This window comes from Myotis brandtii, unplaced genomic scaffold (assembly GCF_000412655.1).
Source record: "Myotis brandtii unplaced genomic scaffold, ASM41265v1 scaffold45, whole genome shotgun sequence".
NCBI lineage: Eukaryota > Metazoa > Chordata > Mammalia > Chiroptera > Vespertilionidae > Myotis > Myotis brandtii.
The window spans coordinates 7,318,074-7,342,569 of record NW_005367209.1 but is presented as its reverse complement, the minus strand read 5'-3'; the positions used below and the strand labels follow the sequence as shown (position 1 = coordinate 7,342,569).

The 24,496-nt window shown below is 45.2% G+C and overlaps 1 protein-coding gene and 1 long non-coding RNA gene across 9 annotated transcripts; one reads left to right on the top strand and one right to left on the bottom strand.

Moving 5' to 3' along the window:
* Positions 1–135: 135 nt before the first annotated feature.
* Positions 136–22,533, bottom strand: ZNF343 (zinc finger protein 343). 8 transcript variants are annotated; one of them, XM_005874727.2, is made up of 5 exons: positions 22,357–22,533; positions 16,451–16,713; positions 16,216–16,274; positions 11,869–11,995; positions 136–349 (listed from the first exon to the last, which is right to left on the bottom strand). In XM_005874727.2, the coding sequence occupies exons 2-5, from the start codon at positions 16,491–16,493 to the stop codon at positions 318–320; spliced, it is 261 nt and encodes an 86-aa protein (XP_005874789.1). In that variant the 5' UTR covers positions 16,494–16,713; positions 22,357–22,533; the 3' UTR covers positions 136–317. The 8 variants fall into 8 exon arrangements, with proteins under 8 accessions (XP_005874789.1, XP_005874786.1, XP_014402004.1 ...); XM_005874724.2 differs by lacking the exon at positions 136–349 and adding an exon at positions 5,572–8,269; XM_014546518.1 differs by lacking the exons at positions 136–349; positions 22,357–22,533 and adding exons at positions 5,572–8,269; positions 22,216–22,332.
* LOC106727570 lies at positions 22,282–22,785 on the top strand. Its single transcript, XR_001363804.1, has 2 exons — positions 22,282–22,369; positions 22,532–22,785. It is a non-coding gene; the product is annotated as an uncharacterized LOC106727570 (long non-coding RNA).
* The last annotated feature ends 1,711 nt before the right edge of the window (positions 22,786–24,496 follow it).

Below are 24,496 nucleotides of genomic sequence, written 5' to 3'. Positions count from 1 at the left end.
TAGTTAATTTGTATGTATGGCATACGATAAGGGTTAAACTTTATTCTTTTGCAGGTAAATATCCAGTTGCCCCAGCACCATTTGTCGAAAAACCTATTCTTTGCCCACTGACTGGTCTTGGCACCCTTGTGGAAAATCAGTTGACCAAAGACACATGGTTTTACTTCTGACTTCTCAATTCTATTCCATTGATCTGTATGTCTATCCTTATGTCAGTACCATTGCTTTGTAGTAAGTTTTGAAATCAGAAAATGTGAGTCCTCCTAATTTGTTTTTCTTTCACAAGATTGTTTTGGCATTCCAGATCCCTTGTGATTTCATATAAATTTTAGAATCAGCTTGTTGATATCTACAAATAAGAAAAAAGAGGTCATGAATTCCAGAGCATGGGGTTAAGTAGGCTATTCATTTGGCCTTTGATAAAGTGTTCCCAAGGTTCAGTCTAGATCAGCAATTTTCAACCTTTTTCATCTCATGGCACACATAAACTAAAATTTCTTTGGCAAACAAAAAATGTATTTTTTACCAATCTGACAAAAAAAAAAATAGGTATATTTTTTATTCATTCACACTGGATAGCTATGTTGTCATTTTCTTATTGACAATCTAAGGGAAAAGAGGTCGGTGCCCCTGACTAAATAGTCAGGAATTGCATGTTTTAAAAATTCTTGTGGCACACTGATTGAAAATTGCTGGTCTAGATCAAGGATCAGCAAACTTTTTCTGTTGAGGGTCAGATAGTATTTTAGAGTTTATGGGCCATATGGTCTCTGATTCAATTACTCAACTCAACCATTGTAGCATGAAAGCAGCTATAAACAATACATAACAAATGTGTGGCTGTGTTACAGTAAAACTATTTATGGACACAGATATGTGTCACAAAATATTATTCTTCTTTTGATTATTTTCAGCTATTTAAAATGTAAAAACCATTCTTAGTTCGTAAGCCTTACAAAACAGGCTAGAATCGGCCTTCAGGCTATAATTTGCTATCCCCAGGTCTAGACCATTAGATTTTTGTGTTTGGGTTCAGGTCCAGAGCCCCAGCTAGTATTAGTAATAACTTTGACTAGCATTGTTTCTTTGAATAAACGCCATCAAAAGTTCATGTCTTTGAACTACATACACAATTCACATCTGTATTAGTTTGGGTAAAATGAGGAGACATAAACCACACAGTAATTTAAATAGGAAATCGAACATAAAGAATTATTATACAGCACTGGGCAGTATGGCTCAATTGGTTGGACCATCGTCCTATGCACTGAAAAGGTTGCTAGTTAGATTCCTGGTCAGGGCACATACCTAGTTTGCATGTTCAATCTCTGGTTGGGGCGCGTAGGGGGGCAACCAATATTTTTCTCATACACTGATGTTTCTCTCTCTCTCTCTCTCTCTTTCTCTTTCTCTCTCTCTCTCTCTCTTCCCCTCTCTCTAAGATCAGTAGAACATATCCTTGGGTGAAGATTTTTAAAGTATATATTATACAAAGATAGAAGAGTAACTATAAATATTGAAAGAAAACTCAGCTGAGGTAGAGTTCTAAGGAAGGATACACAGGAAAGGAGAGTTCCCTCCCCAAGACTGGGGATCAGCCCTCGCTGGAGGAGTGGTTGCAGCCCACTGATGGTAGAGAAGTGGGGGTAGGGGTGGGGGGTTGCACACGCCAGAGCTGGCAAGCAGGAATAACCGTCTGGAATGCAGGCCAGCCAAACGTGGTAGGCAGGTACACAGAGGGAGCTGGATGTGGACAGAGAACCAAGATGTTGATGTTGATACAAAACCTGGACCACACAGTGTCTGCATCTGAAGAGCTGCATCAAACAAACCTATGAGGCACAAGCGAGCTGGATGCAGGCCAGCCAAACGTGGTAGGCAGGTACACAGAGAACCAAGATGTGGATGTTGATACAAAACCTGGACCACGCAGTGTCTGCATCTGAAGAGCTGCATCAATCAAACCTATGAGGCACAAGCGAGCTGAGGCTGATGGGCAGATGAGCAAAGACAGTCAGAACACTGCTATAGGCGCTGCAAGAAATGGAGACTGGAAAGCTGCAAGAACCTAGGGTACTTCTGTGCACAGCTTGAGCTGGGGCAGCTAAAGGTAACTGCCAGGACCCTGGTGTGCATGCACATAGAGCTGAAGAGAGGGTCTGGGGAGTAGCAACCAGGGAGGGGAGTTCTGGGCCTCAGCACATGATGAAAGTCTGGCTGCTTGCCAGAAAGCCAGTCCAGCCCTAGACTGTATGCCCATGGAGATGAAGAGAAGGTGAAAGAGCAGTGGTGACCTGTGCTGTTTGGGCCCCCGGCTAACCCACCATTGCCTGAGTGGAGAGCTGAAGAAAACAAAGGATGGCCAATCAGTGGAGAAAGCTGTGTCCTGCAGGCATTTAGCATGAAGAAACTGCGCCGGTCTGGTCAAGGAGTGGGGGGAAAGGGTACTCCCGGGACCCTGGTGAACTGAGCCAGGAAAGCACCTCCTTCCTTCCTAATTTGCTCCAGAGCCCACTACTGATAAACCTCATGCCAACTGACAAAGGAAAAGGACTTCAAGGGCCCAGATCCATTTTCACAGATCAGGCTACAAGAGGTGAATTTAGAGCTGAGACACTATATTAATAAGTGGCACCATTCCACACACACAAAAACATATTCTACCACATAGGTCAGCACAATGCAAGACTTAGATGGGGAAAGAGGATAGCCAGTTCAACCTACCCTCTAGTAAGCCATCAGTAAGACATCCCCTGAGGTCTCCCAGATTGGAGAGGGTGCAGGTCGGGCTGAGGGTCCCCCCTCCCACATGCACAAATTTCATGCACCGGGCCTCTAGTTCTTATAAGCACAGATAAGATGATGTTGGCTTTCTGCTTGGATTCTTGGAGTGATGAGAACTTTTATCTTTTGCAAATATTTCTCCTGTTGGAAAGCTGCAACACCAAGGACTTCCAAAACAAACCCTATGATGCCTGTCTTCTCTTTTAGTCCACATTACCATCGCCATAGTTGTCCTGTAAATTTTGTCTGGGCAATGGCAACACTTCTGACTTCCAAATTTATCCTAGTCTCAGTGCTGTCCTTCGTGTCTTCTCTTTCTCTTAATTTTTCTGTTTCCCTGTATCATCTCTTCCAGATTTTCACCCCTGTTTTGGCAGAAAACCTGATCTGAAGTGTTTTCAGGCATACCTCCAGTATTACCAAATTTATTTACACTAAGATTTTCACAGCTTGGCCCCTCTCTCAAAAGATGAGTAAGCCTTGCCCTAGCCGGTCTGGCTCAGTGGATAGAGCATCGGCCTGTGGACTGAAGGGTCCCAGGTTCGATTCTCGTCAAGGGCACATGCCTGGGTTGTGGGCTCAGTCCCCAGTAGGGGGCGTGCAGAAGGCAGTTGATCAATGATTCTCTCTCATCACTGATGTTTCTAGCTCTCTCTTCCTCTCCCTTCCTCTCTGAATAAAAAATATATTTTTTTAAAAAGACAAGTAAGCCTCTGTTAATGGCAGTGTCTACTAGGCACAGGGAAAGGTACAGGCCTGCTTTCACTCTAGATCAGTAATGGCGAACCTTTTGAGCTCGGCGTGCCAGCATTTTGAAAAACCCTAACTTAACTCTGGTGCCGTGTCACATATAGAAATTTTTTGATATTTGCAACCATAGTAAAACAAAGACTTATATTTTTGATATTTATTTTATATATTTAAATACCATTTAACAAAGAAAAATCAACCAAAAAAATGAGTTCGCGTGTCACCTCTGACACGCGTGTCATAGGTTCGCCATCACTGCTCTAGATTATTGGAACAAACACTGCAAAGAGGCAGGTCAGATAAAAACTATTGTACATGGCATTAAAATTCACATTAAGCTCTCTTCCTCCCTGACAAAAAAATAACCTAGTTCCCAAAGGAAGTGAGGGGTCGGGAAAAGGGGAACAGATGGCCAGCAGCAGTGAGGATTCTGCAGAACCAACTCCTCCTTCAAGCTGGTGAGCAGGGTAAGCTGGGACCCGCCCTGTGGTCTGTCTACATCAGCAGCAGATGAGGGCAAAGCCTGTCCCCAGGGCACCTGGCTTTGTGAGATTTTCCACTCCTCAGCTGGAGAAGGGGTGCTTATATCCTCTTCAGAACACTGGTGGATGGAACTCTAGGAATCTTGTTTCCTTTTTTGAGGATCCTAATGTCGTGTTTCAACCTATCCCAAGTAATTTTCTTTAATTAAAGGTCAGTTGAGTGCTTGGCTATTCTCCAAAATGATGTCCAGATTAAAATTAATGAACAGGGTATACTCTTTTTTTAAAAGGAAGGTGCTGGTTTTCTTGTTTGCATTTTTCTCTCCCAATAGCAGGACATGAAGGAAGGGCCTTGGGCTCATCGGGAATGCAAACCCTAGAGATGACATAGCCATATACATTCTTCCCTCTGTGGCTTCTAGTTCTGACCAGAAGCTAAGGGTTGATGTGATAGGGGTAGTTCTGGGAAAGGAACACTAGGGGAACACTCCCATGCGGATACCTTCCCCTCACCAGAGCTGACCCAGGACCCACTGCAGAGCTGAGCGCACGGCTGAGGGAGTGAGCAGAGGCCTTGGAGGCAGTGACTCCTTCAGACTCTTCTACTGGCCCCTCCTTTGATGGGGTGTTAAAACCACTCTGTGCTTTTGCTTTTCAAAGCCTGATGTCCAATTTTTGACCTGGTAAACCCCAACTAAGCAAGCAAATTTGCTGGAGTCTAGGCAGACCCTCCTTCTAGAGTGAACGGTTATTGGCCCAGGACATAGAAATCAGAGCCAGGGAGTGTAGAGTTGTCAAATTGAGCAATTTGGGCTCTGAGGGAGGGGGACTAGGAAAGGGTGTGGCCAAAGGGCCGGGTCCTTGGGCTGAAAAGACAATGGTGGTGTATGGCTAGGCTGTCTTGGACCAGTTAGTAAAAGGATGATGTGGGGTGTCATTAGCAAGACCCTTGGAGGGCTGTGGGGACATGGCCTTGAAGCTGTACTTAGGGGTTTTTAGACCTATGAGTAGCTAAGAGGCCCAAAGCATTCATTCATGACTGGAGAACAGGGCATGGTTAAAAGACCTGAGCTTAGACTATGGAAGGCTGCATAGGGAGTATACTTACAGAATCCCTGAAAATGCAGGATGTGAACAGACCATTAAGGACCAGTGATGGTTTGATGGGGATGAGAAGGGTTCAGCAGAGACCCGAGTAGAGATTAGAAAGGAGAAAACCCAGGGAAGGGAGCCTTCACAAAAGCCAAAGGGAGTGATGAGTTAGAAGAGGCAATCCAGGCCTTGGAGACCTGGGAAGTTCTCCCCGCAGCTGGCATGTTTCCAGAACCCCGATCACCCTCCCCACGCAAAGGCTCAGATAACCTCAGATCTATTTGGACTTATTTTTTCTCAAGGGTTGAATTCATGCAGGAAATCTAGGCTATGAATGTGAATTCCTTTCCAGATGGATGAGAGACTAAGGTGTGCCGCTGGAGCTTATCATTTTACTATAACAAAAGCGCAAAACATGGGAAGGAACTGGAGTATGAAAATAAAGCAAGTTGTCGTTCTTAAGTTACTTAAGTAAAACTTTACTTTTTTACTCCATCTGATTACAAAAAGTGGGGGGAAACCATGTCTATTTAGTGGCTGGGGCCATTTTTACGCTCATACAGAGAATGGGGGGTGGGGGGTGTCAAGACTTGTGAAACCCCTTCAAAGGTGAGGTAGTGGTTTGTGGTGTCAAGAATGTCCTCTTAGTCTGTTGAGGAGGAGCATCCGGATAAGGCTTCACCCACAAACCCTGCCCACACAGATCTTCTCTCAGAGTGACCTCTGGTGCAAGACGAGGTGTAACTAATATAACTGATTGCTCAAGCATCTTACAGACTCCTCCCCTGCCTATATAAAGCTTCCCACAATATAGCTGTTCTCTGAGGCATCCTGAGATGCACTTTTCCTAAATCCATGCCCATTCTGCCCACACACAGTTTCTATGCAAACGCTGAGGTCTGTGAGGGGTGACTATGGCCACAACCATGTCCGCGCTCCTTGTACACTTAAGATGTCTTAGAGTGGAGTCCCTGGAGAGACAGTGAGATGGAGAATTAAGTGGTTTATTGGTGAATGAGGGCTGGACTGGGCAGAGGACGAAGCTGACCTGCAATGTGTTCACAACTGAGATTTGATGGGCATCTCTCGATCCAGGATGACCCTTTGGACACAACTGAGTCCAGGGTTGAGGTTCTGTCTCCCCATAGCAGTCAACCATTGGCCAGGAGCCAGCCCTTAGGAAGGTGCAGTTCCCTGTGGCTGACAGCAGGTCCTAGGAAAGACTTCGTCTCTGCAGCATCAGCACCAGTTATCAGGAGCTGCAGGAGTGTTGGTCCTAATGAGGTTATCTGGGCAGAGCTCCACGTACCCCCACATAAGGATCTCTCTACGGCATGAGAAGAAGGCTGGCTGATCACAAGGGTTTTGCCCACAATCCCTACAAACACGCTGCTCCTCTCCGAGTGTGCCACCTTGTGCCTGCCTGCCTGCCATTGGATATTCGATAAACGTTGACTTATTGCGACCGCCTCATCCACAGTCCCCACACACACAACGCCTCCCACTTAAGTGTGGCTAGAGTTACCCACACTTAGGCTCCTCTGCTGAATGTGTCCTCTGTGCCTGATGAGAGTCAACACATCCCTGAAGGTACACTCACTCCACACACACAGACCCCAGGTGTCTCTCTGGTGTAAGATGAGATTTGACGGATTGCTGGGTCTTGTCCGTGATCCCTGGAAACATGCTTTTCGCCAAGTGTTTCCTCTGGTGTGTGATGAGATTTGACCTGTAGCTAAAGCTTCGCCCACAGTCCCTGCAAACATGCTTCTTCCCTGAGTGTGTCCCCTGGTGAATAACGAGGAATGACTTCTGGCTAAAGCTTCGACCACACTCACTGCACACGTAAGGCTTCTCCCCGGAGTGCGTCCTTTCATGTATGATGAGGTCCGACTTATAGAAAAAGCCTCGCCCACACTCCCTACATATGTAAGGCTTCAGGTCTGAGTGTGTCTTCTGGTGCCTGATGAGATTTGACTTGTAGCTAAAGCTTCGCCCACACTCCCTGCAAACATGCTTCTCTCCTGAGTGTGTCCCTTGGTGAATAAGGAGGAATGACTTCTGGGTAAAGCTTCGGCCACACTCACTGCACTTGTAAGGCTTCTCTCCCGAGTGTGTCCTCTGGTGTTTTCTGAGGGTTGACTTATCACCAAATCCTCGTCCACACTCCAGGCACACAAAGGGTTTCTCCCCTGAGTGTGTCCTCTGGTGTCTGATGAAAGATGACTTCTCACTGAAGCCATGCCCACACTCCTGACATATATAGGGCTTCTCTCCTGAATGAGTCCTCTGGTGTTTTCTGAGGGTGGACTTGTAAGCAAAACCCCGTCCACACTCCGGGCACACATAGGGCTTCTCCCCAGAGTGAATCCACTGATGTCTAATGAGGACTGAATTATTTCTAAAGCTCTGCCCACACTCCCTGCACAAATAAGGCTTCTCTTCCGAATGGGTTTCTGTGTGTCTGTTCAGATTGGACTTCTTGCTAAAGCCTCGCCCACACTCCTTGCACACATACGGCTTCTCTCCTGAGTGTGTCCTCTGGTGATGAACAAGGATTGCCATCAGGCTAAAGCCTCGGCCACACTCACCACACACATAAGGCTTCTCCATTGAGTGCGTCCGATGGTGTCTGTTGAGGTTTGACTTATTGTTAAAGCCTCGCCCACACTCCCTGCAAACATAGGGCTTCTCTTCTGAGAGGGCCACCTGGTTTACAGCAAAGTTTGATTTCAGACTACAGTCTAGTTCATGCTCGTTACAGCTGCCTACTCCGGATCTCAGGGTTCCTAACTCCGCTCCTCTGTCTGTTTGCACAGGGCGTACCCTCTGGGCTGGCTTGGGCTCTATTTCTACTACTGTGTTGCCTTCTCTAGGACTTGCTGACTGTCTTCGGGGTGGGCTGGGAACAGCGCCTGAGGTTTCTCTCTCCTCTGTCCTCACAGACAAGGATCTGAAGCCACCTTCTCTCTCTTGACCTTTTGTGTTTTCACTCCAGCAGCTTTGAGAAGAAAATTTCTGCTCCTGATGCCCTGGGCCAGAATCCCCTGGATGGAAGTCACGTAAGTCCAAGAAGATCGGAAGTACATGTTGGCTGAGGAGAGGCTGATGGGAGAAGGCCAGAAGGCAAGAGGAACAGGAGTCTGTTTCTGGCTTTGATTCTGCCGGAGAAAGAGTGTTCAGTTAGAGAAGCCCTAAGTGGGCAGCTGGCTGTTCCGCCTTGTCTTAGGACAAAGAGTATCTTCCTGCCACACCTACTATTGATAATAAATGTACAACAAAATTCGTTTTCCACCAATAATTCCTCTATATTCCATTTCTAAACATTCCATTTTCTATTACAATCCAGTAAAACCACACCAGAAACATCCTCTGCATGTCACTCAGACTAGGAGCCTCTCAGGTAAGCATTCTGCCTTGTAAACAGCTTCAATACTGTCAGCCATTTCTTTCTAGTAAGTCATCTAAGCCATCGACACTCACATTGATATGCTCTTCACATTGATATGCTCTTGTACTTGGAGGTAACAGGCTCTATGACCGACATGAAAATCTCCTTCATGACTTTTCTTATCACAGAAAACAAAAAAACGGATAAACATAAAAAGTCACTTGATCTGGAGGGCTTCCAAACACGGGAGTATGTACATGAAACAGGGGTTAAAGAGACTGCATATGAAATAAATCTGAATCTCAGGTTGTCTACCCACAAACACATACTTAGAAATTTTAAGTGCTGGGTTCTCTACTAAATATTGTGGATTCTGCAGTGGACAAGGAATACATGATCCATGATTTCAGGATTTTGGCACCTTGTGCCCAAACCAATCCCATTACAATGACTGGCTAATGGGATTTGCTTAGGCCAATGGGAGATGGGTGACAAGTTAGTGCTACTTTCAAACATATTTTTTTAAATATGTTTTTATTGATTTCAGAGAGGAAGGAAGAGGGAGAGAGAGATAGAAACATCAGTGATGAGAGATGTTTGATCGGCTGCCTCCTGCACGCTCCCTACTGAGGATCAAGCTAGCAACCCAGGCATGTGCTCTGACCAGGAATCAAACTGGTGACCTCTTGGTTCATAGGTCGGGACACTCAACAACTGAACCACCCAGAATGGGCTCAAACACATTTTAAGAGCCACAATGTGGTTTCTTCGTTCCATTTTTCTCCTCTTCTTTAAGAATCTCATGACCCAGACAAAGACTGGTTCTTTTGCCTGGATTGCAGAACCCCAATGGAGCTAAACTCCTACCTGAACTGTACATAAGAGGTATTATAAGAAATGAACATTTGCTGAAGTTCTGTGTTGTTATCACAGCATTACCTAGCCTATACTAACTGAAATAACTCACCTATGAAAGCTTTAAAGATTATTTCAGGGGAAATTGCCCCACTTATTTCCAACAGTACCCTTGAAGAAGAGACATTGGAACATGAATATGTGAAGAATTACAGGACAAGAGATGAGTTTAGGAGGGAAAAGAGTATGACCTCAATTTTTGATAAGTTTGAGAATAAACTTATATTCTTGTAACCAAACAGAAAAGCGCAGGAGAGATAGTGACAGAGAAAATGGGTTCATCATAATATGTGATGAGCAAAATCATTAAAGTTCACAAATTGTTTAAGAGTTTGAATATAGACGACAAAAAAAAAAAAAAGAGCATGTGACACTAATCCAAAAAAGAGAGAGAGAGGAAACCAAAAAGAGAAGTGTAAGAGGCTAGGGAACTGCAGAATACTGTGGTGTTGAGCAAGACAAAGGAAACAATTTCAGGAAATCCAGTTTTTCCTTATTGAGCCTAATTTGAACCAGGTCATTTCAACATTTTCCTCTGAACCCAACAATGTATTAACATAGAGAAAGAGAATAATATGATCAGAGAAAAATCAAAATAAAAATAAAATCTAGTTAGGTTGAATAGCTAAGGCCAAATCAAAACACACAAAACCAGACTGAAATGGATGAATCCAACTTAAATAGAGCACACACTAGATGGAACCAGATCAAAGCATATCAAAGAAGATGAAAATGGAACAAATAAAATCTGATTAACTGATATCATGGAAAAAGCCAGGCCATTTGAGGAAACTCCTGAAGAAACTCCTGCCTGAAACTAGTTTGTGTTTCCAAAAATGTGACTCTCCAGATGCTTTATCTGGAAATATGGAAATATCCAGAACTGCATGATCCAGTATGGTAGCCACTAGCCATACATGTTTACTGAGCACCCGCAATGTGGAGAGTCTGAACTGAGATGTACTCTGAGCATAAAATACACACCAGATTTTGAACACTTAGTACAAAAAAGTAAAATAATTTTTATACTGATTACATGTTGAAATAATATTTTGATATATCGGGTTAATAAGTAAGATTATTAATTTTACCCATTTATGTCTACTTTTCTAAAGGTGGTTACTAGGAAATCTAAAATTATCCATGTGGCTCACATTTTATTTCTACTACATAGTGCTGATCTAGAACAAAGGGGGGTGGGGGGGAACTACAGCCTAAAACCATCATCCTGCCCTCTGTTTTTGTACAGTCTACAAGCTAAGAATGGTTTTTAAATTTTTAAAGAGTTGAAAACAAGTCAAAAGAGTAATAGTTCATGATATATAAAAATTACATGAAATTCAAAATTCAATGTCCACAAATAAAGTCTTCTTGGAACACAGTCATACTCATTTACACATCATCTGTGGCTACTTTAGCACTACTAGGGCAGAGTTGAGAGTGGTTAGAAACCATATCACCCACAAAACCTAAAACAGTCACGATCTGGCCCTTTATAGAAAAAGTGGCCAATCCCTGAAGCAGAGTAACATTGCAATCAAAAGCATTTATCAACCTAGACTTAAAGAATAAATGTATGTTTTTAAATAAAAGAAATAATCTGGCTTATGAAACTCAAAAGCCATACAAACTCTGACATTTAATTTCAACTTCTGTCGCAGAAGGCATTTCTCACCACTCTCCCCCTTGCTAACTGTGCTTCCAGTCTCAATTCCTTCTGCCCACAGGCATATCCCTTCCTTAAGGTCTTGGCACCAAATAAGTGTGCACCTGAAATGCCCTTGCCCTAGAGAGCCAGAGTTCTAACTCCCTCACCACTTTCTGTCTTTGGTCAAATGTTCCCTCCTCGCTGATTTCCATTAACTGATTTCAAAATTCAGCCAGCCACCCTGTCACACTCAATGCTCCTTTATCCTGCTTCATTTTATTATTATTATTATTTTACTAGGTAGTGCTTATCCCTTTCTAACATAACATCCCTGTATATCAGCGGTTCTCAACCTGTGGGTCGAACAACCCTTTCACAGGGGTCACCTAAGACCATCGGAAAACACATATATAATTACATGTTGTTTTTGTGATTAATCACCATGCTTTAATTCTGTTCAATTTGTAACAATGAAAATACATCCTGCATATCAGATATTTACATGACGATTCATAACAGTAGCAAAATTACAGTTATGAAGGAGCAACGAAAATAATTTTATGGTTGGGGGTCACCACAACATGAGGAACTGTATTCAAGGGTCGCGGCATTAGGAAGGTTGAGAACCACTGCTGTATATGAAGCTATTTGTTGTCTGTCTCCATACACTAGAAAAAGCCCCCATGGGCAGGGGTTACTATTTCATTGACTAATGTGTTTGTTCTAAGTGTCTAGGACTTTTTCTGGCACAGGATAAGTGGCCCATAAATCTCTACTGAAATAATGAAGAAAGACCATAGCCTCACCCAACGAAAGCAGGTTCCTGTAATTCTCCAGCATCACTTCTTTGTACAGGATCCTCTGCTTAGAGCTCAGGAGCTTCCATTCTGCCTGTGTGAAGACCACAGCCACGTCCCTGAATGTAACTGGTACCTATAAACAAGCAACAATTAATGAACAGCAAGTCACCGTCCATTTTCCCCGTGCGAGGAGTCTATCTAGTGGCCCTGGGGAGTCTTGATATGTAAGAGTTGGTCTAATTCTTTTCAGGGTACACAGTTCTCCATATCAAATTCTTCTAGCCATTACTATAGCTGTGTGTTAAAATCTGGGGATAGTGTCCGATTGGTGTGGTTCAGTGGTTGAGCACTGACCTATGAACCAGGAGGTCACGGTTCATTCAATTCCCAGTCAGGGCATATGCCCAGGTTATGGGCTCAATCCCCAGTATAGCGCACGCAGCAGGCAGCTGATCAATGATTCTCTCTCATCATTGATGATTCATTCATTCTCTCTCTCTCTCTCTCTCTCTCTCTCCTTTCCTCTCTGAAATCAATAAAAACATATATTTTTTAAAAATCTGCGGGTAGCATAACTGAGGTATACAACACATTCCTGGCCCTTGGACACTTACGATTTTTTTTGGAGAAATGATTTGTGAATCAATTTGAAACATGAAGCAGAATTCAGAAAAGTGACCTTGAGGATTCATTATGGAAGAATTCTGAGATGGAAGAGTTCAGCATGGGCTGGAAAACTCCCATTTAAAAGTAACTTTGTGCCCAGCCGAAGAGGCTCCGTTGGTTGGGCGTTGTGCAGTGCACCAAAAGGTTGCCAGTTCCACTCCCAGTCAGGGCACATGCTCGGATTACAGGCTCCATCTAGGAGGCATGCAGGAGGTAGCTCTCACATCAATTTTTCTCTCTCTCTCCCTCTCCCTTCCTCTCTCTAAAAAATTCAATTAAAAATATCTTCAAAAGGAACTCTGTGTCCAACAAACAACTCATAACCAGTAAGAGGAGAATAAATTTACAATCCAAGAGGAGATTATAATTTAACACAGAACTGAAAAGTTGTTTTCATTTTCCATATCAGGAAAATTTATTTACACTTTCTCTCATTCTCATATGAATGTATTCTTTCTTTCTCCCCATGCCTCTCTCCCTACCTATATAATTTTTTGTTGAATACTGGACATTTTAGTAAAAGTCTGTGGCAACTCTGGATACCAACCCTGCTCCCTCCCCAGGCGGCTGCTGTGGTCACTTGTTCATGTTTTCTGACTGGTGTGGACTAGTTCAAGAAAGGCTATTGTCCCTGAAACTGTGGCTTGTCAGCAGATGAAGCCTTGGACATGCACACCCTGACCCTCCCCCTCCAGAAATGACAGTCTTTTTAGCAGGATTCTCTTGTGTCTCTCCGGCCTGACTATATTGGTATCACACCCAGCTAGCCTCCACCAATAGCTAGCTGATTACTCTACTGTTTTCAACAACGTCTTAGGGAATAAATGGCTCCCCTGTCTGACCCAATTAAAGTCAGGCCCTGTCCCTTTTACAGGGGTAAGTTTTTTTTTAATATATTTTTACTGATTTCAGAGATGAAGGGAGAGAGAGATAGAAAGATCAATGATCAGAGAGAATCACTGATCGGCTGCCTCCTGCACATCCCCCATTGGGGATCAAGCCCACAACCCGGGCATGTGCCCAGACCGGGAATTGAACCGTGACCTCCTGGTTCATAGGTCCACGCTCAACCACTGAGCCATGCCGACTGGGCTACAGGGATAGTTTTAAGGCCAGTATCTGAGGCTCCAGCAGGGCTCTTCTCAGCTCTCTCTTTCCCTGGTTCTCTCCCTTAAACTTTTAGCTGATTTGCCATTTTGCTTGTTGCTATCATGGATCTTGAAGCTGCCTCTTAATTGCTCACCACAAAATCTCCATTGCTCTCAAGAGCACTCTTAGGTTTCAACATCCTTATGCTCTGTTCCAAATAAAGCCAGTGCCGTTAAGGAGTGCTACACCGGCCTTTGTTCTTCCAACCTGCCTCTCCCCCTGGGCAGGGTCTCCGCACCAGTGCTTAGAGCTGGGAGCAGAATTGGCAGCCACTTCTCTCAGAGTGACATTCCTGCTCTAAGAGTGGTACCCTGGGGGATGGGGGGCTGAGGGGGTGGAAGCTCCTTTCTTCTCAGCTTGCCTCTCCTGGCACAGAATCTCTGCCCTCTGAGGAAGGGGAGAAGGCAATAGGGCCCTTACTGATTCTTGACCTCCTAGGCCTGGGACAGAGCTTCTATCCCACCAACAGGGGCTGGTGGAGAAAGAAAACCCCAGACCTCTCTGCCCCTCGCCTGCAACACTGATCCGGAGGGAATGAGAAGTGCTGGTGGCTTATCTCCCCAGGGAAAAAGTACAGTCCTAGACTGGGAACTGGGAGGAGAAAGAGCCCCACCGTGTTGCTGTACCCACTTGGAGTAGAGCTCCCATTATGATGAGCTGAAGGGTGGGCAGACGGAGCAGCTTGTGGGTGGGACAAGTGCCACAGATTTGCTGTTTTCACTGAGACTTAGATTTTCTCTTCTTTTTTTTAAAAAAAATAGTATTGATTTGAGAGAGAAACATCGATTAGTTATTCCGCTTATTTATGCATTCATTGGTTCATTCTTGTATATGCCCTGACTGGGGATCGAACTGGAAACCCTGGCATATCGGGATGATTCGCTAACCAACTGAGCTACCCGGCCAGGGCTAAAACACAGATTTTCTTTTTTTTTTTTTTTTTTTAATTGCTTAAATTATTACAAAGAGTATTACATGTTTCTCCTTTTTTTTCAACACAGATTTTCTTGATTAAATGTTTCTCCACTTGCTATACGTCCTTAGGAGAATTTTCAGAGACTTTAAATGGTTGGGTTTAATGGTGGAGTTTTTTAAATCATTTCGGTTGTTTCACCGGGGAGAGTGCCCGTGGAGCTCCTCACACCAGCATTCCAAAAGCGCTCACGTGTCCTGTGAGCTGACTGTCAATAAACTGTGAGCAGCTGCACATTGGTTTGAAAGCTTTAGGCTAGCAGTTATGTAACCATCTCAACTATTATTGTAAAAATTACTAATTATTGTCATCATTTCTTTTTTTCATACATTATTTTTCCAAAGAACTTGAATGCTCCTTGAAGATAAGGACAGTCTACTTATAAACCTATTAATTTGGCTTGTAGAATCGCACATGCACCATTCACATGAAAGAATACATCAAATTTAAAGGAAAGAAGATGGAAGAAGGAGAAGTGGAGTAGGGGTGAAGCACCGTTAACTACGGAGAGCACTCTATATGAGTCATTCATTAAATAATCCAGGCCCATTTCCTAGGGCTGGAAAATATGCTCCCATGTTATTAGATGGGGATTTATGTCGCAGAAAGAGTCCAAAATACAACACACTGGAAGCTCCAGAGCTTGAGAGTCAGAGAAAACCAAGTTCAAATCTTGGCTCTACTATCAACTGATGGTATGGCCATGCGCAAATCACAAACCCCTTTAAGCCATAGTTCCTCTCTCTGGAATAAATAGAATCACCACCACTACTACCCTCTTACCACTATTTTTAAAAATTATAGAGACATTGTTACGAAATGTCTGAAATGTGTCAAAAGTAATCCAGTGAGAGACATGAGAAGGGTAGAAATTAAACAAAACTGGCCATTGTGGATGACTACTGAAGCTATGTGATGGCACCTGAGGCCCTATTATTACTATGCTCTCTACTTCTATGTATGTTCAGAATTTCAATAGTCAAAGATGTCCAGTGCAAAAGATATTATCGTTAGGTAGTGTGGGTGTAACATGAAAGTTAATAGTACATTTACAATTTTTAATAATCTCAGTTTTTCAAAAAGATCTCTTATGTTGTCCTGGCCAGTAGCTCAGTTGGTTGGAGTGTCATCCTGAACACCCAAAGGTGGCAGATTCCATTCCCGGTCAGGGCACACACCCAGGCTACAGGTTCAGTCCCCAGTCGGGATATGTAAGGAGGCAACCCATTGATGTTTCTCTCTCACATCAGTATTTCTTTCTCTCTTTCTCTCTCTCTCTCTCTCTCTCTCTCTAAAAAAAAAATCTATGAGAAACATATCCTCGGGTAAGAATTTAAAGCAATTTTTAAAAATATATCTCTTATGCTTCAAAGTTTCCTGGACTCTAACTATTAATCTTGAAAATAAAATAAAGGGAAATAAAACACACAAATGCAGGAATCATTATAAAGTGACTTGTTGATTGCCTGTTCCCTTCCCAATAAAGAGAATACACAATATGCCTATGCTCTGAAAAATGAGCCAGCATTTCATTTAAAAAAAAAACAACAGTAATCCAAGCTCACCAGTATTTCGGGCTTTCCCTCCGTTTTCTGGAGCCGGTCAGTATCATTAGAAGGCAAACCTCGGGGAAGAAAAAGCAGCTGTGAGGAAGCAGGCCTCCCATGATGCTCCCAGAGTAGCTCCTCTAAGCCTTGTGATGGGGGAAGCAGTCCCTTTACTCAGCTGAGGCCACTAGAGCTCAGCTGAACCCGGAGCCTTGCTCTCCCTCTTCATCTCCACACTCCCAACAACTCTCACCTTTTGCCTTATGACTCTGAGTCCATTTCTTCATGGTCTGCATAGCTTCCCTGCTCGCCAAAGGCAAACTCTCTTCCCTGTCCTGCCCTCCCCAGGCAGGGGGTCAGGCAATGTCAGGGCCCGAGTCAGCCCCGTGTTTGCCTTGGAATTCTACCAGAAGTCCAGATAGAAGCCATTTCATCGCAAGATCGAGCTCCACTGCCTGAAGTGACTTCTCTGAACCTTACTTGTAAACGCCCATCTTGTTTCCATGAAGCCAGGACCTGTGGGATGGAGAAGAAATTGGACGTTGCCAGGATCTTTAATGGAGGCCCTAAGCCCAGGCCTCCTCACGGGGGTCCTGTCCTCTCACATCTTCCTCATTCAACAAATATGGAGTCTCAGTCCATGGGGGGCGTTCCTTGGATTTTTTCCCCCAAAAAATATATTTTTATTTATTTCAGAGAGATAGAAACATCAATGATGAGAGAGCATCATTGATCGGCTGCCTCCTGCACGCCCCCCACTGGGGACAGAGCCCGGGCATGTGCCCCGACCAGGAATCAGAACTGTGACCTCCTGGTTCACAGGTCGATGCTCAACCACAGAGCCACGCTGGCCGGGCTCCTTGGATATTTTTTTTTTTACCTCATTCCTTTCCAGCTCTCAAGTCTGTTCCCTGCCACTCTCCCTTATGTGACAAAATTGGCAATTCCCTCCCGCCCCCACACCTCAGATTCAAGCTCCATGTGTTCTATACAATCTCTGCCACTTGGAGCCTGAGTCAGAGAGAAGACATAGCATAATGCCTATGGAATGTCTCCTTCCAGACCAATTGGGGCATTCAGAACTCCCCTCCTGCTGTTCTGAATGTATTCCATCCCCTACATCCCAGTACTCTTGGGGGGGGGGGGGGGGGGTGCGGGGGGGACCATGTCTAAACTAAGTCCTTCTTACTTTAGGTAGAGCTCCAAATCTCACAGTGACTCTGTACAGATACCCTCCCACACACACACCTTCTTTTCTGCACATGTATGCCACAAGGCCTCATCAGTGATGTGCATGGGTGTCTCCTGATGGGCCCAATCCGAAGTCCTCCACCCACGTGGTCCCAAGGAGGCAGGTGATGTTAGGAGCTATACCACCTTCAGAAGCAACTCAGACACCCTGTCCAGAATCTCAGTCCAAGTGACTGCAGTTCTGCTGTTGCCAAGTTCCCTTCTGAGACTAGCTAGGGCTCCTCTAAGAAGCCCTTTTGATTCATCCCCTAACAACACAGGTAGAGATGGTCACTCACTCTTCTGTCCAATCTGGGCATCTCACCTTAATCACACCATCTTGCAATTTTTCTATGTCTATGACTCTCTTTACTAGAATTCGAGCTTCTAATAAGAAGAAATGCATCTCAGGAGTTTCGCTACTCCTAGTGATTAGAATAAAACAGTCCTTTGTGGTAGATTTGATCATTGTTCCCAATTATTTGCTTCTCTCTAAAAGGACTGTACTTCCTGCCCGTGACATCAGGGCTTGCCTTAGACAATGAAAAGTGAGAGAAAGTGACATGCCGCTTCTAAGCATTGCATGATTCAACCATCTCTCATGTTCTGAGAGCAGCATGTTTCCAAGAATGGCCTTCCTTCTACTATAAAAGGTCATGGTGCTGAGCCAACCTACAAAGGAGGAGGGATCAGACTAGGTTTAAGGTTAGATTGTGGGTCACTGAGATATGGGAGTCATGTGTTACTGGAGTACAACTTAGCCTAAGCTGATAAATACAGCCCTTTTCCTCCCACGAATGCTAGTATTTATAGTTAGTATTTATAAAACAGGTACTGTACAGAGTTCTATGAATCTTCACAACACAGCCAAGAGGTAGACACTTCTATCCTTCCCATCTCACAGAGGAGGAAACTAAGGCATAAGAGGTCCGTTTACTTGTTTTAAGATCACACAGCGACCCAGTATCAAAGCCAAGCCTAGAATCCAAAATTTTCATTCCAAAGCCCTTTTTCTTCACCATTCCCTAAAATAATGCCCAGTGAGCAAATACCTTTAGACGTTTATAGATATTATTTTAAAAATCAGGACATTATAAGTACAATCATTCTGCATGTAAGAAGAGAAAGGAAAGAAAAAAAACTGGCAAAATCCTATTAAAGACAATCTAAAAATTTTATGTCCTAAGACAGGGGTCCCCAAACTTTTTAAACAGGGGGCCAGTTCACTGTCCCTCAGACCGTTGGAGGGCCGGACTATAGTTGAAAAAAAAACTATGAACAAATTCCTATGCACACTGCACATATCTTATTTTGAAGTAAAAAAACAAAACGAGAACAAATACAATATTTGTATTTGCATGTGGCCTGCGGGCCGTAGTTTGAGGACCCCTGTCCTAAGACCTTATCTTGGTAAATACTGGATTGGAAACTTCAAAATACAGCCACAAAGAAATGTAGGCCAAACTCCATTTTCAGCCAAGGTCCTACCAAACTGCTGCCAACCCTCAAGGAAATTATAAGCTAAAAAAATTACAGTGGCCCTAACCGGTTTGGCTCAGTGGCTAGAGCGTCGGCCTGCGGACTCAAGGGTCTAGGGTTCAATTCCGGTCAAGGGCATGTACCTTGGTTGTGGGCACATCCCCAGTGGGGGATGTGCAGAAGGCAGCTGATGGATGTTTCTCTCTCATCGATGTTTCTAACTCTCCATCCCTCTCCCTTGCTCTCTGTAAAAAAAAAAAAAAAAAACAGTAAAATATATTTTAAAAAAATTACAGTGGCTACTATGAAGAACATTCCAATTAGATTAGACCATTTAAAAGTGCACTTAAAAGCAAGGGCTTCTCAATCAGATATACAGAATGGGGGACTATAATGACTCACCAGCATAACAATATGAGAGCTCTCTAAAAAAAAAAAAAAAGTCTCTTTTTTTCAATTTACAAGTTTTTCCAGTTCAAAAGATCCATCATCGCCAGAATGGCATGGCTCAGTGGTTAAGTGTCGACGTATGAACCAGGAGGTCATGCTTCGATTCCTGGTCAGGACATATGCCCGGGTTTCAGGCTTGATCCCCAGTTGGGATGTGTAGGAGGCAGCCAATCAATGATTCTCTCTCATTATTGATGTTCTATTTCTCTCCCTCTCCCTTCCTCTCTGAAATCAATAAAAATATATTTAAAAGATCCATCATCATCATCAGATCTTGACATGTAGAAACTTAGCCACTCAAACCAAGAAGCCTTTTTTATGGCTTCATCAAGAGCCACACAAGAGTATAAAAAAGTGCAGCCCTGCCCTGGCTGGTTTGGCTCACTGGATAGAGCGTTGGCCTGGGGACTAAAGGGTCCCAGGTTTGATTCCGGTCAAGGGCATGTACCTTGGTTGCAGGCACATCCCCAGTAGGGGGTGTGCAGGAGGCAGCTGATCGATGCTTCTCTCTCATCGATGTTTCTAACTCTCTATCCTGCTCCCTTCCTCTCTGTAAAAAATCAATAAAATATAGATTAAAAAAAAAGTGCAGCCCTCACAAGAACCAAAAAGCCTCCAATGGGACAATGCAGGACTCAAGATGTCAGAATGAGCAGAGGAAATTCACACACAGTTTGGAGCAAAGAAAACACCCTAAGAACGTGAACAGTGTGTGGTGCCCCCTTAACGGGGCTGCCAGGAGCCCGTTTTCTCTATGCAATCCTCTCTGGGCAGCACGGATATGAGAACGTGGGCCTGAGGTTAAAACAGGAACTGTGAACCTCAGGACTGTCTCTCAGCCCCAGATACCAGGCTAGAAATCGCCAAGTCTGAAATAAGGGGTGCTCCTCTTCCTTTAAAAAAAAGCCTCAGACCTGCCAGAGAAGTAGACAGCTTCTGGGGGCAGAGTCAACAATGGGCATCAGAACACAGCCTGCCCTGATAGGCTGCTGTGAAGTAAGGAATCTCTTTCGCACTGTGGGAGAGGAAGAAACGTCCCTCTGCTGGCCTAATAATTAAATCTACAGGGGCAGATTCGATTAATAAGAGAAAATAACTGAATCTAATTACATACGGACATATGGAAACCGCGAATATAGGAGCGAGTCAGAGACACCCACACCCACACACTGAGGTTCAGAGACAGAAAGGAAAATGAGGTTCATATGGCATTCTGAGCTCAGGATGAGGTAAGGCATCACGGGGCTTCAGAGGGAGGAAGGTCATTTGCAGTACGATAAAGAGCAGATGTTCAGTAATCACAGGTTTGCCCTGCTCCATAGGTCATAAAAAGTTATTTCTGGTGATAACTCTGAATAGACAAGGTCCCAAGTTTAAATTCTTTAAGGGAGAGGTACAAGTTTCTTGTGAGTCCGCAGGGTCTCAAATGCCTTCACCTCAAAATAATTCACATGCCAAAGTAGCACATCTTAGGGGGACCTGTTTGAACCCTTCGTTGTCTATGGGCCTCAAGTTGTAATATCATTAGTAATATTTAACAATTACTAAAAACTCTTACTGTATACCAGGCTCTGTACAATTTTTACCTCCCAAAGGCCCCATGAGTTAGGTCTTGTGATAAACTGAGGCAGAGTTATGAATCTTGCTCATGTTGAAGAGCTAGAAAGTGCCTAGATTTGAGCTCTAGCCGTGGAGTCCCGTGTCCTTAGCCAGCTGTCAGTGGTAAGGTTAGTAGTGGCCAAGCCCTGTGGGGTGTGACTAGTCTCAAAGTGTATTCACACATAGGGTTGAGGAGATGCAAAGATTAGCAGTGAATTAATAAATGCTGGATCTGGTGATAGGTTCATGGGGTTCACGTACTGGGCAGGTTTAAAATCTGTCCTTACCAAAAATAAAAATAAAATGAAAGTTTAAGCCCTGATATCTAGGCCTCACCAGATGCCACAAGTGATTTGGATAGTCAGCCAACAGCCCTCAGAAGTTCCCACCCTACCTACATTCCCTAAGCCCGAATCCAGAGGTTAATTCCCTAAACGCTAATCCAGAGGTTTGACCCCAACACATGAGAGAAAAGCAGACAAGGAGAGGGAGAATCAGTAAAACTGGCCACGGGCATTTACAGCCAAACCGGGATCTTTGCCACAAAGCAGAGCGAGCCCCTGCCCCATGACAAGCCCCGGGACAACAGGTGCCCCTGAAGCAGTCTTATCCCCACTCAAAAAACTGCCTAAACGCAGGCCAAGGTCGGGTGGTACCCACCATCACCAGGTGTCCGTCCTAGGCCCAAACCTCCCCCACCCCTAAAGCCCCAGGACTCCAGACCCAAGACACTCCCCACGACCCCCTAGGGCCTAGGAGGTGTATTCTGCCCGCAGGAAGCTCACCACCCACCGCCCCCCACAAACCTAAGCACTGCGGGTCCTGAGATTCCCACCCCAACCCCGTCCCCACCCCATCACTACTTGAGCCACACTCAGCCCCACCAAAGCAAGCAAACAAACAAAAACCCAATTATTCATACTCACGACCCATCCTAGGTCCCCACAACCACTCGGACACGCAGGACCCAGGTAGGGGTTCCCTTGCTAGAAAGACGCGGGGAGCTATACGGCCGGATCCGCGCCCCAACCCCACCCCAGGGAATGCCTGGCTGAACTCGTGTGCACGGCCCAAATAAACCCCGGGGTGCTCGACTGCAGCCGCCTCCCTCTTCGTTAGTTGTCTGGCCCAGAATAAATAATCCCACCTCCTTCAAAAGAGAAACCACAGTTCCAGCTCAGTCGCCCCAGCCGGAGACGGAAGGTCCCCTAGCGCGCAGCACGGAGCGTCTCACCCCATTCCCCGCCCCCAAAGGCGCACCCGGGGCCGCGCCCCATTTCCAAAACGAAACCTCCCGGACTTGCGGCCACTCCTCCACCAGCCTCACTCCACCAGGTCCCTAACCCCGCGGGGCCCCGCTCCTCCTGCCAGCACCGCAAAGGGCCTCGGCGGTTCGCTCACCAGCGTCAGCCGGGTAGGTCCTCCCAGCCCTGCGCCGATCAACGGCGCCAGCACAGCTCCCAGCATCCCCGCAGGCTCCGCCCCCAATGGCCGCCCGGGGAGAGGCTGCGGCCACGAGGTTAATTTACTGGACAATGTCTGTTGCAGTGACAGCCTAACCGTCTCTTTTATTAAGATGCCCACGCACAAAACAGGCAGTGATGGCCGCGGCCGGGTGCTCAGTGGGTTAGCGCGTCCTCTCACCCGCCGAGGTTGCAGCTTCCCATCCCGCGTCAGGGCACATACAAGAGCCCATCAATGAAAAACAAACAACAACAAAATAATCAACCCACAAATGCATAAATAAGTGGAACAACAAACCGGCCTGAGGCAGGCCTCTCTCTAAAGTTAATTTTTTTAATAACCAAAAAATAAATAAGATAGGCAGTGGTTCCGCAGTGAAGTCTGTTCCTTCTACTCATCCGCTGGAAAGACTACACTTCCCAGAAATCTCTACGGCAGCTTCTGCAGAAGGGTTCCGCACCCCGCCCCTCCGGGGGGTGAAGAGTTCCGTGCAATAGAGGCATTTCCGGTTGACGGTAGGCTCGGTGGTCGGCAAATCGCGGCTCGCGAGCCACATGCGGCTCTTTGGCCCCTTGAGTGTGGCTCTTCAAAAAATACCACGTGTGGCGCGCACGTACAGTGCGATTGAAACTTTGTGTCCCATGTGCAGAAGTCGGTTTTCGGCCTGGGCGAGTCTATTTTGAAGAAGTGGCGTTAGAAGAAGTGAGGAGGTGTCGGTAGGGGGATGGGAGCCGGAGCGCAGGCGGGCATAGGCAGCGCGGGGGAGGCGCCAAATATCAACAGTACTTAAACTATATAGCAGTGGTTCCCAAACTTATTTGGCCTACTGCCCCCTTTCCAGAAAAAATATTACTCAGCGCCCCCTGGAAATTAATTTTTTTTAAATTTTAATAGCAATTAAACAGAAAGATATATGCCCCCAAATGCACCTGTGGCCATCACCGCCCCCCTGGATCGCTGCAGCGCCCACCAGGGGGCGGTAGCGCCCACTTTGGGAATCACTGCTATATAGGTAGGTTAATAACAATGTACCTACCTATATAGTTTAAGTTTAAAAAATTTGGCTCTCAAAAGAAATTTCAATCGTTGTACTGTTGCTATTTGGCTCTGTTGACTAATGAGTTTGCCGACCACTGGTCTGGCTGGTGCAGAGTGCAGGCTGGGAGCCTTTTCTGCGCTTTGGCTTGTGTTTTTACTCCCAGGCCCAGCTAAATTCCCTGGGCTTACCCGTAAACTGCATAGCATGCACACCTCCTTGCATGAGCGCCATCTAAGTGTGGCTTCGTGCCACCCGCGCACCCCTGTGGGCATCCCCACTTTACGGCAGGAGAAACAGGAAGGCAAAGCAGTCGCCCACTTTGGATGCTACAGAGTGGGTATCCTCTTGTCCAAGTCCTCAAACTTAGTGACAAATTCTCATCCAGGTCCTGGAGGACAGAAGCCTCACTCACACATGCTGAGCTTGGCTCTCTGGCCTATTATCTAGAATCTGGATGTTTAAAAAACAAAAAACAAAATTCAGCCCTAGCCGGTTTGGCTCAGTGGATAGAGCATCAACCTGTAGACCAAAGGGTCCTGGGTTTGATTCCGGTCAAGGGCATTACAAAAAAAAATCAACTGAGTGCATTTGAAGATCTAGCAAAGAGAAAAGAGCTCTGAAGAGCTATACAAAATAGATTTGTATAGGCAGAAGGGTTCAGGGGGACAAGGAAGCTGTGGACAGAGTGGATTCTTTCAGGCAAGGGTCTCAAAGACCCTTAGGGGTCTATGAGAAAATTACCTCAAGAGTGCTGACCAGGTAATTCCAGACTGACTGGTTTAAGATTTCATTTCTGGGAGAGGTTGAAACTTACTGGACAGGGGCCGGCCCTTAGTAGGTCTGCCTCAGGCCGGTCTGTGGTATGTGGCTGCTTGACTTTGGGTAGGAAAGATGTCGCAACAGGAGTCCAGATGGGTTTGAGAATATGTGTATTAATGCTGGGGACAATGACACAAAGGAAGAAATTAGAGTAGAAGAAACGACAGGGAGTGCCAAGGCGGGGCTGCTTTGGCTCTAGAAAGGTTATAGGAAAGAAGT